The sequence below is a fragment of the Haliotis rubra genome, unplaced genomic scaffold (genome assembly GCF_003918875.1).
Source record: "Haliotis rubra isolate DU_JTF1 unplaced genomic scaffold, ASM391887v1 Scf37, whole genome shotgun sequence".
Lineage (NCBI taxonomy): Eukaryota > Metazoa > Mollusca > Gastropoda > Lepetellida > Haliotidae > Haliotis > Haliotis rubra.
Window position 1 is genome coordinate 1,870,916 of NW_025767046.1, and position 13,297 is coordinate 1,884,212.

At 42.3% G+C, this 13,297-nt stretch overlaps 1 protein-coding gene across 2 annotated transcripts; it reads left to right on the forward strand.

Moving 5' to 3' along the window:
- The first annotated feature begins 1,302 nt into the window (after nt 1-1,302).
- Nucleotides 1,303-10,193, forward strand: LOC124285842 (toll-like receptor 13). Of its 2 annotated transcripts, none has more exons than XM_046722115.1 (4): nt 1,303-2,289; nt 6,742-6,894; nt 8,014-8,157; nt 8,756-10,193. In XM_046722115.1, exons 1-4 carry the CDS (start codon nt 1,422-1,424, stop codon nt 9,400-9,402), a joined length of 1,812 nt encoding a protein of 603 aa, XP_046578071.1. In that variant the 5' UTR covers nt 1,303-1,421; the 3' UTR covers nt 9,403-10,193. The 2 variants fall into 2 exon arrangements, with proteins under 2 accessions (XP_046578071.1, XP_046578072.1); XM_046722116.1 differs by lacking the exon at nt 1,303-2,289 and adding an exon at nt 3,002-3,163.
- The last annotated feature ends 3,104 nt before the right edge of the window (nt 10,194-13,297 follow it).

Consider the following 13,297-nt stretch of genomic DNA (forward strand, 5'->3'; position numbering starts at 1 on the left):
CCGTCTCCATTACCGGTGGAACAGACTTGGTACACGTCCAGGGCAATTTACGAAACAAAATGACACAGGCGAAATTCATCGGGCCACATACCCGTGAAGATCCGGGTTAGATCCGTCGCTGCTGCTGCTGCTACTACCTGAGCAAGGAAGCTGTGAACTGGAGAAAGTGATATTAAAAGGATCACGGATATCACAGAATTTTTCATTAATTATAACTATATGAACAAATATTATGTCATGATGACCCAAGACCCTGAATTTGCACGTGCATCCCGGTCTTTTGTGCAGTGGGGTAGCCTAGTGGTTAAAACGGTCGCTCATCACGGCGAAGACCCGGTTCGATTCCCCACAATACAATGTGCGAAGCCTATTCCTGGTGTTCCCCGTCGTGATATTGCTGGAATATTGCGAAAGCGGAGTAAAACTAAACTCACTCACTCACTTGCGCAAAATCCCATGAGTGATAAATTCGCTAGTTCGCACAGTTCCGAATGAGTGCAGATTCATAAAAAATAAAATAAATCTGACTGATGTGGTTTCTTTTACTTTAAATCAGTTAACTGCGTAAAGGTTATGCCATGATCATAAGCAGCAGTTGAGAAAAAGATAAGAGTGAGTGAGTTTGCTTTAACGCCGCTTTTTAGCAATATTCCAGCAATATCACCAGAAATGGGAATCGAACCCTGGTCTTCGGCGTGACGAGCGAACGCTTTAATTACAAGGATACCCCACCGCCCCTTCCACGCAAGAAATGTTTTACTTAACACAAACCGTAAGAGGCGACTAACGGGATCGGGTGGTCAGGCTCGCTGACTTGGTTGACACATGTCATCGGTTCCCAATTGCGCAGATCGATGCTCATGCTGTTGATCACTGGATTGTCTGGTCCAGACCCGATTATTTACAGACCGCCGCCATATAGCTGCAATATTGCTGAGTGCGGCGTAAAACTAAACTCACTCACTCACTTAACACAAATACGTTATGAAATTTTCACTGATACAAGCAATGGGTTCCCTTTCCTTTATTAAACAACCTGGACAGTACATGACTGAAAGACGCATCTGCTTACTGCTACCTATACAAATGTTTCTGGGTCACAGCCATGTGGGGACCGCGCTAAATAGACCCTCGCTGACACGATCTCTCTGTTCCGAGTTACTGAAGCGCGGAAACCGCTGAAGATAGATCCGGGTTCGTTCGGATGAATACATACTCAGCAGCTAATAAGGTGGTGAGATAGAAACCAAACAACCGTGTACTGTAGATGTGCATGTGACGTACACCATAGCTCATCTGACTGAACACAGCTGTCAGACGTCATCGTCAGCGAGAACGGCGTCGGTGAAGCATTGGTTTGAGAGACAGTCCGTTGTGTTGCTAAAGATAGGTACAGACAGTATACAGTGATCAAGTTCAAAATGTCCGCTGGGGTGATCTGGCTGTGTGTACTAAGCTGTGCCATCACGTATGTGTCAGCCGGTGAGAGGGAGAAAAGGCAGGTGGTGAATCCAACTTGTGATCAATTAAACCCATGTTTCTTTGGATCGTTTTGTTACAACGGTGGAACATGCAAGAGAAACATGGCAACGTGTGGCGTGTATTGTATCTGTAGGCCAGGGTTCGCTGGAACATCGTGTGACGAATGTGAGACCGACCCGTGCGCTGTCAACTCAACCTGTCAGAACGGAGGAACCTGTCTTTCTAACAAAGCCTGTGAACCCAAATGTAGCTGTCCTTCTGGTTTTACGGGGGATCTTTGTGAAACGCCGGTGTCGTCAACGACGATGACTGTTACATCACCTTCAACAAATGAAACATCGTCACCGTCAACAAATCAAACATCGGCACCTTCAAACACAACAGGTGCTGAATGTGTTTGGGACATGTGTTTGTATAACAACCCATGCAATCATGCAGGAACGTGTGCCGATTGTGGTGAATCCTGCATTTGCGCGACTGCGTATACGGGGAGATTTTGTGAAACTCCGTTGTCGTCTCCTCCGAAAGCTGACACTACAGTCGGCTCAACAAGAAAAACACCAACAATTTGTAAGAGCGGTTATATCTGTTTCCATGGTGACTGTGTAACAACAAGTGACGGTACAAGATGCGAGTGTGACAAAGGTTTCACTGGTCAGTTTTGCGATTGGCCTTGCAACCTTGACTGCGGGGACAATGGCGAGTGCGCTCGCCTGGACATCAGCTCACCCGAGTTTTGCAACTGCATCTTCACACACACAGGTGATACCTGCGCTGAAGTAATCCAAAGAAAAACCATTGTGACAGGTAAGACAAAACACTGACAACATAAATAGACAAGGAGCCCGGTAATGACGCATGCTTGGACAACCTGATCCACACAGAAACAGGGGCCGTGGGGTAGCCTAGTGGTTAAAGCGGTCACACCGGCCCTGGTTCGATTGCCCACATGGGTACAATGTGTGAAGCCCATTTCTGGTTTCCCCCGCCGTGATATTGCTGGAATATTGCTAAAAGCGGCGTAAAACCAAACTCATAATTAATGGCTAGGGGGGTGATGATGATTTTTATGGAGGCGCATGTACAAAATCAACGACACCCCCCCCCCCCCTAATTTGTAAGCATATTAATTTAATATTAATATGTACAAAATTAATGACTCTCCCTACCTCCCCAGAACAAAATGGGTGATCCCCCTTAAATTCATCATCATCTCCACCCCACGCCCCCACCCCTCCCAAACACGTACACACAGCCATGAATTATAAACGGTCCATAACTCAAGTTTTTTTTTTCTAGGCTGTTTTACGTGTTGATTTCCAGGTTGAAGTTAAACTTGTATTTTAGATCGTTAAGGATGGCGAGAATAAAATATACGCTTTAGTGGATACAAGACGTCAGACCTGATTTCAAAATGACACATTTCTCGACGCGATTTCGTCATATAGTTCATGGTTCATGACTGTACATCCACCATATCCTGAATCGCTCTCTGGTCCTATTACGAATGGGCGTGTCTGACGGTTCAAGCAAAGGGCACGTGTCCTCCACTAGACGGACTTGAGCAGGTCCGGATGGGTATTCACTGGTGTGACAGGGAGACAGCAATACTGGCAGTATGTGGGTTAGGCAAATAATGGACGCAGGAATCCGAAAAGCTCCGCAAGAACCTTTGCTGGCCGTAAGAAATGACTTTATTTGGGTCTCCTTTACGCCGTTTCCAGCAATATGGCGGCGGTCTGTAAATAATCGAATCTGGACCAATGAGTGAGTGAGTTAAGTTTTACGCCGCGTTCAGCAATATTCCAGCTATATGGCGGCGGTCTGTAAATAATCGAATCCGGACCAGACAACCCAGTGAAAGACATCATGAGCATCGATCTACGCAATTGAATGCGATGATATGTGTCAACCAAGTCAGCCCCTGACCACCCAATACCGTTAGCCTCCTCTTACGTTAAGCATAGGTTGCTGAAGGTCAATTCTAACCCGGATCTTCATGGGTGCCCTGAGAATGAACCTGCGTAAACAATGTGAAGAACTCTTAAACTCAGTTACCACATCCTTTAATTGTGCAAGGGGTCATCAAATCATTACTCGTATGCTTTATACAATAAGAGAAGTAGTTGGTAAATCCATAATCTATTTTCATTGTATCTTCTAAATGCTACTCGAATCCGTGCCTATGAGATGCCAGTGTATAATCATGGCTTCTCTCTCGAATATATTTAACGAAAATGCAAAATAAAAATAAAACAAACAAACTACATTTATTTTAACAACATTATAAATGTAATATAGACAAACTTTATGGACAACAACTCCTTTAGTTAGATTAAGTTTGTCTATATTGTACTTCTAAGATGCCAACCAACAAAATGCAAGCCTGAGAGGGACCTTTTATTTGGAGTGTGCGTGTCCTGTCACCAGCTGGTCGTAACAATACGAAATGAAGCAGATGTTCACACAATAACATAATCAAAACAAGGCAACAATCAAGACATATTTCGTAAAATCTATCTATTGTTAATTGCAGGCAATGGGGTAGCATAGTGGTTAAAGCGTTCGCTCATCGAGGTCGATTCTCGACATGGGTACAATGTGTGAAGCCTATTGCTTGTCTCGCCCGCCGTGACATTGCTGGAATATTGTTAAAAGCAGCGTAAAACTATACTCACTGACTATTTTCAAATTGCGGAAAAGGACATAAGTCGCAGGGGTCTTCAAGCACAAACATGAAAACTGGCCCTTCTTGTCAGTGTGTTCGCTGGATTGTATCAATATTTAAACTTACGTTACGCCCCATTTACAAAATTCTTTATCTTGCTCTATTGATTTCTTAATAAGAACAGTTATCCCAGTGGTATATCCACATCCCACATGGTTAGTTCTGACTTAATTGTTGATTGACAAGGGCAACGCCATGTTTGTTTGTAAATACCGGAAGTAGTCCCTACGTGACTTTTCACCTGACCTGGGCCCAGATTTTCGAATCTCTCTTAGCGCTGAGATAGTCGTAAGTTAATGTTAATGTATGGCACTTACGACTATCTTAGCGCTGAGAGAGCTTCGAAAATCTAGGCCCTGGCCTTTCCGATTTCTTTCTTCGTCCGTATATAATCCCACCGGATTTATCCTCCGTTTGACCAGGGATACTCTACAACCTATATAGTCTCCCTGGTTTGACTTCATTTGAGACCGATGAATTGCTCACTAACACAATATCTAATAATTGCAACAAATCAAACTTTGCACAATCACATGAAATCGACAGACCAACTCTGATCATTTGTCTCATAAATTGTGGACACCCGAATAAAAAAGTTGTTTAACAAACGATCATTATTTTGTTGTCACTTTTCGCTGAGTTATACGAGGGAGGACCACTTGCATGTAGAACAGCTAGGTGTTCGAGTTGTACGTGTTAAATTAAAATTTCACTGCACACGCTTGTTGATTACCTGTCTGTTCTACCAGCAAGTGGTCCTCCCTCGTAAGAAACAGCGAAAAGTAACAACAAAATAATGATAGTTTGTTAAACAACTTTTTTTATTTGGGTGTTCGGACCCCTGCGTCCATTATTTGCCTATCTCCTGTCATGCGACGGCGGTCTGTAAACACATCAGTGAATCAAGAGATCGATGAACCGGATAATCCAGTTAGATAATTTGAAATTAAACCTGCTGTGAAGTAGAGAGATTCCAATTCGTCTAAGACGCTGGAATTTCTTAGGCTCGTCAGGATCCAATGACCGTGTGATGGAAAGATTAGCCGTGGTTGTGAACCTTAGTTTGTCGGTATCTCGCCTGTGCTTGTGGGAAACATGTTATATCTGGGATCACACTTTCTCAGCAAAGTACAGATTCTAGTACTTTTGTTGGGTTAAGTCCCATCCGGGATTCGAACCCACACCTTCAGCGTCAGGCACCTAATTATCAGCACACAAAGTCAGCCACCAAATCCACTCAGCCATCGCGGCTTCCACAATAATGGAAGTCGGACAACTGGCCCTCTAGACCACTGACTTTGCGCACCCGGCTTATAAGTGTAACTTGGCACAGCTCCCACGACCGGAAGCTACGAATACATAATACCATTCAGAAAATGGTCAAATGTAACTCATGTTATATTTGGGATTACACTCTCTCTGTAAAGTACAGATTCTAGTGTTTTGAGGATTACGTCCCATCAGGGATTCGAACCCGCACTCTCAGAGTCAGGGTTACATTTGACCACTTCTAAATGGCAGTGTGTATCCATATGCTTGTGGGGATTTCTTCCAAGACCTGATTGAGCTAAAATGCCGTCACGGTTATATAAGTGTCAGTATTCAGATAAATATAAGCGAAATGTTTTATCTTCTTGAAGTTTGTCATCAATAATGAAGATGTTTTAGCTTGAAAACGGCGAATGAATCTACACCGAAACTTCTCTATCCTCAATAATCAAGAAGTTGTTATCCAAAAAGTCTTATGCCTCATACACGAAATGGCCTTTCTATAATGAGAGATCTCCACTATCCGATTCCGCCTATATGATGAACATTTGTTGATGAATCACCATTAAACAGCATCTTGTCCCACCTGTGTAATCCGTGTAATACGAGGTTAAACCCAACTTTATCACTCTCTTCCTATGCTCTCTAAAGGACGCATCCGTCATAACATCCAGGTTAGAATTGGTCTTCAGCCACCAATGCTTGTTGCGAGAGGCTTGGGGACTTGGTTGATGCATATCAACCCATTCCATTAGCTTAGATGAATGCGCATGATGCCAGTCATTAGATTATGTGGTCCAGACAAGCACGCTAGTCGTCATATAACTGGAATACTGCTAAGAGAGGCGTTAAACAATAACGGGATCGGGTGGTCTGGCTCGCTGACTTGGTTGACACATGTCATCGGTTCCCAATTGCGAAGATCGATACTCATCATGAACGCTGTTGATCACTGGATTGTCTGGTCCAGACTCGATTATCTACAGCCATATAGCTGGAATATTGCTGAGTGCGGCGTAAAACTAAACTCACTCACTCACTCTCAAAAAGAAATAACAATTGTAAAGCACACTCATTACCGGTGATTCCAACAATTATTAAACCGTCAGTGCCTCCGACAATTAGCAGGATGGTGCTAACCAACGACTGTCAAAAGGACCAAACCCTAATGCATCAAATCTGTTTCAAGTATGTAAGACCAGTTTAAAGACAAAATTAGGATTGCAGTTTGTTTGTACAGTCTGTATATTTTTGTTCTGCAGTAGCCGGAAACTGGAAAGCATGGTTGATTGGGAGTGTAGTTGTCGTGTTGGTCGTCCTCGGACTGCTTGTCCTCGTGGCCTATGTCCTCATGAAGAAGAGGAACATCTTCATCATGCGAGTCCTGTACTACTTCCAGCCTCACGAGGATGATGGTGAGTATCGGGTGCTATGTGAGACACCACAAAGCGGTCGGTATTTGTAGGGCAAATAGGTACATTCAAGTCACCATCAGCAGCAGCAGCAGCAGCAGCAACAGCAGAAGCAGCAACAGCCACAGCATCATAGCAGCAGCATGATGATTATTTTGTCATTATTAGGTCATTATCTGGATAAATAGATATAAATAAATATATATTAGACTGTAGGACCAATCCATTAATATTAAAAGTGCGGAACTGACAGGTCGATATATTCACTGACCAAATCCAATTTCAAGCAGCGTTATGCAACTGTTAAACACCATAGTCTTAAATTTCAGACCATGATCATTTATGTGCAGTGTGCGAAATAGTTTCCAAATTTTGCATGCCAGTCGGGCTAGCTATGCCTGAAAGTTACTAGCCCACAAAATAATTCACTAGTCCGAAATTTGAATGTACAATTTTTTGGTAGACACGGGTTTCATCATGAAGCTGCTGATATGATGAACATTTTTATCGGGCCACAATCTTACATGTGTGTTATAACTTAACAAGTCAGAGAGAGTGATATATTTACTAAATTACCTCATGAAAATTCACTAGCCTGTCGGGCCAGTGACTGTGGAGATTTATTGGCCCGACTAGATTTTTACTAGCCACGGGCTAGCGGTCCAGTGGCCATTTCGCACAATGTTTATATGCGAAGGCTGGCATGTGATAAGCATGTACTGCCGAAACACTGAAATTACTCTATACATTATGGATGAAATGAGAGCTAATTATGCTGTCGTGGAGTAGAGGCGACTTCCTTGGAGTCTCTTTTTGTCTAATGTCGTAATGAATACGGTTACACTCTTCCGTTTTGTCTAATGTCGTAATGAATACGGTTACACTCTACCCTTTTGTCTAATGTCGTAATGAATACAGTTACACCCTACCCTTTTGTCTAATGTCGTAAAGAAAACAATGTTACGCTCCTCCTTTTTGTCGAATGTCGTAATGAATGCAGTAACTGTTACTACACTCTTACCTTTTTGTCAAATGTCGTAATGAATGCAGTAACACTCTTCTTGTAAAACACGATAAGTCTGAGAGTGTCAAAAGTAGCATATATGTTCTTGTCATTTGTAGATGGAAAGGAATTTGATGCCTTCGTATCCTACAAGTCCTCACCAGAAGATGAGACGTTCGTTTATAAGACCTTGTATCAAGAGCTGGAGAAACAACGGAGCTTCAAGCTGTGCCTGCACCAGAGAGATTTTGTCCCTGGAGAAAGTATGTACATTGCAGCTACCATGTAAATGTGCATGGATAAAAGTATCTTGAATTTGCAAGGTTCATTTTGTTTATAACAGGTGACGTCTAAACATTTCTAATGAAATAAGATCCCACAACATGGCTAAACTGCAGGACATGATATCACACTTGCAGAACATACTACCTCACATACCTTGAAGTATTGCCCTTCATATAACGCCTTATTGATATGGATGTCAATGACTCAATACACCTTCAAATATATATATAAATTCTGCCGTTTTCTGTTTTTGTTTTGTTTAATGCGTGAAATAACCATGGCCCCTTCCTCACGCTTTGGGGTAGCCTAATGGTTAAAGCGTCCGCTCGTCACGCTGAAGACCGGGGTTAGATTCCCCACATGGGTACAATGTGTGAAGTCCATGTCTAGTGTCTCCCGCCGTGATATTGATGGATTATTGCTAAAAGCCGCGTAAAACCATGATCACATACCCACTCTTCTTGTGTTGTGTATACAATAACGAAGAAGTTGACATTCATAACATTTTGTCTTATACTTGAATACCAACTTCTATATGCCCCTCAAGATTATATGCCATTTCTGTATGTGTTTCAGCAATAGCGAACAACATCCTCTGGGCCATCGAGAAAAGCCGGAGGACAATTCTGGTTCTGTCCCCGAATTACATGGAGAGTGACTTCACTAGGTTTGAGTACCAGGTGGCCCACAACGAGATGCTGAAGCAGAAACACAAGGTCATCCCTCTCCTGCTGGAGGACATCAGTCAGCAGAAGCATCTCACAGACAGGACTCTCTCCAGCATCCTCAAGTCCATCACCTACATAGAGTGGCCACAGAATGGAGATGAGAGTACGCTCAAGGCATTCTGGCGCAGGCTTGAACTCTCTATGCCCAAAATCAAGTCCAGGTCCATTGAAGATGGCGGGACAGACACAACAACATCAAGACAGATATCTTATGCAAATTCTGCTTTTGAATCATGCCAGGAACCTACAGATTTGATGGGAGCTGAGGAAAAGCCAGAAAAGAATGTGTTGAAGATACAGGACAACTTGCAATCACAGCAGGTTCCAACCAAGGACGATTTTGAGGGTATTGAACTTGTGGTCGAAACTGATGACAGGAAAAATCCATCAAGTGTTAAGAACTTGAAGGCCTTTTTTGCAGAACCATCCAATGATGACTTGTTTAATGCAATGCGAGAAAGTTCGGAGAAATTGGAAAAAACCTTAGAAGTGTAATATTAAGCTTATAACTGCCAGGAAAAATAGTGTTACGCGATCATGTAAATAAGGGTTTGAATCTAAATGACGTTTTATGCAATGTAAATATGGTTATAACTTGCAATTGTATCGTATACAATGTTACCATGGAAACAGTGTTTCATTCTGTTTGGAATATTACAGCATCAAATCATGGTATATTTCCTAATACAGTTAAATTATGTTCTTGTGGCACCTGTTTGAACAGAAACTTGCATAGTTATTTGACTCGGGGTAATTGTTGTGTGTATGTTCTTGGTAGAATAATCAGCAATATTCCGGCTATTTGGGGGTGTCCTGTAAATAATCGAGTCTGGACCAGACAATCCAGTGACTGACATCATCAGTATCGATCTACGCAATTGGGATACGATGACAGGCATCAAACAATTCAGTGAGCCTTATCATCAGTTACTCGCCTCTTCCGATAAGCATGGTTTGCTGAAGACCAATTCTAACCCGGATCTTCACGGGTCAGATCACCTTAGCACTGCTATGACTCTGTGTAACTCGGATTTTTACGGGTGTTCGGGTGTATGAGGAAATAACATGTATCCATTATCTCGCGGCGCATGTTTTAGTACTTTTTGTACATATACATTGTCCATCGCATTTGTGTTCAGGGCCTTGCCAGGGTCTTCATAATATACTGGTTTTATATTATAATCGGAAGAAGACATTTTCTTGGAGACTGGAGTTCATGTTTGACTAATGTACAAATGATCCTCTTATATAACATTAAATAACACTGTTCTGTGTGTAAACCGATATTACATCTTTTTTATCCTTATGTGCAAATATAATCGATTACAGACATTTTGATTGATGAATGCGCGCAAGCAGTTGAATCTGGTCCCTAGCATGCAAACATTACAATGTCCAGCAGAGGCTTTAACTACTGAAACATATATCTCCTTTTCGTGTGTGCGTGCGTGCGTGTGTGCGTGTGTGAAAGTTCGCGTGTGGGTCCGACAGAGGCGTGCGTGAGTCTAAGTACGATTTGTTATGCCGGTGCTTATGGCTTCAAACGTACCAACACATATTCAGCCAGGGAACAAAACAGGCCTAGGTACATACAACTCCAGGGACGGTGGAGTAGCCTAGCGATTAAAGCGTTCGCTCGTCACGCCAAAGACCCGGGTTCGATTCCCCACATGGGTACAACGCATGAAGCCAATTTATGGTGTCCCCCGCAGTGATATTGCTGGAATATTGCTAAAAACGGCGTAAAACTAAACTCACTCACATACAACTCCATGTAAAATCCGATGTTTACATCTTTGTGACCTGACCCAACAATGGAGCATCCCTGGTCTACCTTTCCGTCAACTTCAACACTTCGCTGGTTAGGCAACATACAGGCTTAATCTTACCTGACAGACATTTGAAATAACTTGTGTACTCAGGTAACACGGCATGTTACTAACAACATGTGGCGTGTATTGTGTCTATAGGTCAGGATTCACTGGAACATTGTGTGACGAATGTGAGTGAGTATGGTTTTACGCCGCTTTTGGTAATATTTCAGCAATATCGGGGAACACTAGAAATGGGCTTCACACATTGGACCCATGTGGGGAATTGAACCCGGGTCTTCGGCGTGACGATCGAGGTAACGCTTTAACCAGTAGGCTACCTCACCGTCCCTGACGAATGTGAGGTGAGGTGAGGTTAAATTGGGTTTAACGTCGTGCTTGAGAATATTTCGCTCATATGACGACGTGCATGCGTGTATGTGTATGTGTATGTGCGGCTGCTTGTACTAGTCCAGACTTAAGCTGGTTTTATAGTGCTAGCTCACTGAGATACCACGCGCAGTGAAGCATGAATATCCCACTCAGACACATTATACTGACTCCGAACCGACCAGTCCTTGTTGTGCCCATTAATGCCGAGCGCCAGGCAGGAACCAACAAGTACCATATTTTAACGTCTTTTGGTATGACGCGGTCGGGGATCGAACTCGCGACCTTCCGCTCTCCGGGCGGACGCTCTAACCACTACACCACGGAGGCGGTCGACGAATGTGAGACCAACCCCTGCACTGTCAACTCAACATGTCAGAATGGAGGTACCTGTCTTCAAAATAAAGCCTGTGAACCCAAATTTGAGCGTCTGTCTTGAAGGTACAGTAGTTGGCCGTAAGTGAGTCATCATCAGTGAAATTCCCATAGACTTGCAAGTTTATTAACTCTTGTAAGAATAATTTTCATAAATATAGTTTCGTTCGAATTGCGCTCAATACGTATCTACCAGCTGGGAAATCATCTCAGCTACATACACATGATTTCAATTCAATTTTCCGATGATTATTAAGAAAACTGCAACTATTTAAACAACATATATAGACATACCAGTCAGGTTTAACATTGCTGTCTATGGGATAGATTACAAGTTGTACATATATATGGTGCCATCAGGTGTCATTCGATAACTATTCAAAGTAAAGATGAAATAAAATTATGTACGTAGCTGAAGATGATTTTCAAGATGTTTGCAAAATATCAAAATAAAATGACTTCTACTCAATTTATGAAAATTATTCTTGCAACAGTTAATAAACATGTAAGTCTTTGAAAATTTCACTAATGATGACTCACTTATGGCCAACTACTGTAGCTCATTTGTCGAGGTAAACCTTGGAAGTTTTATGTTAATATGGTACAAACAAACATCAGCTTCTGTACAAAGTTTTCTATCAGTCGAGCCAAATTAAAAAGTGACTAACACCAAGTTTATAGTTACTTTGTAACCATGGGAACAAAGAAAAAAATATGTATAGTGTTTGCATAAACTCTTAAATAAAAAAAAATAAAAAAAGTTTATAGGAATGTTTTGTATGGTGTCCGTAAAGAAAGCAAAGTTTTCTATCAGTCGAGCCAAATAACAAAGTGACTAACACCAAGTTTGTAGGAATGTTTTGTATGGTGTCCGTCAAGAAACCATGTTATAAATTGTTGTCCTAGAAATACATGTTAAATCAACTGAAACATATCAACCTAACTAGACTAATGCTTAGTCTCTGAAAAGATATAATTGTGATAGTAACAAACAAACCTATTATAAATTGAAAAGGAGCCCCAAGGAGACCAAAGATTCACATCCTGAACATGGGCAAATCTAGACTTGCTTCATTTAGGGCTTTAGCACTGCAGGAAACGCTAGGCTGTAGAGAAAATAATGTGGTTCGGGGACTGTGAGACAGACTACAACTTAACATATTCCGAAAGATTTGTTAAAAATCACGAAGTATATCAAGCTATTGCATCCGAACTAAAACTAATTAATAAACTAATATAACGTTTACTGGAAACAATATTCCCCGGTACCAGTCATCTTCGATAATCTCCAGGGTATACGTTACGATCACTCTCCACTATACCCTGGATGCATCCACGGCTTGGCCCGACAATTATATTACCTCCCTTTGCTAGCTCCGCATCTCACAGTAGCCAATCAGCTAAGCCGCCGTTACATCCGAGCTTGCCAGTGTCAACAAAGATAGCGGTCGCAGTCGCGAAGGCTTGTTCGCAGTGCCACTCAGATTTTTGAGGAAATAATGCAGACAAATTGACAGATTGTGAAACTTTAAAAACAAATATAAAAGAACTCCTTCTACCTCTTTCAGTCTACCTCTGCATCAATTGTGTTGCCAAGTTTAAACGGTTCGATAATTTAAGAAGCGAAAGTGAGTTGTGATTGGTTCGCTCAACTTCCCAGCGTAGACACCTGATTGGGTAAAAAGCCAGCCAAGGGAGGTAATAAAATCATCGGGCCAAGCCGTGGATGCATCCAGGGTATAGTGGAGAGTGATCGTAACGTATTACCCTGGAGATTATCGAGGATGATGTCCAGTTGGCATCGTTCGGGGCTG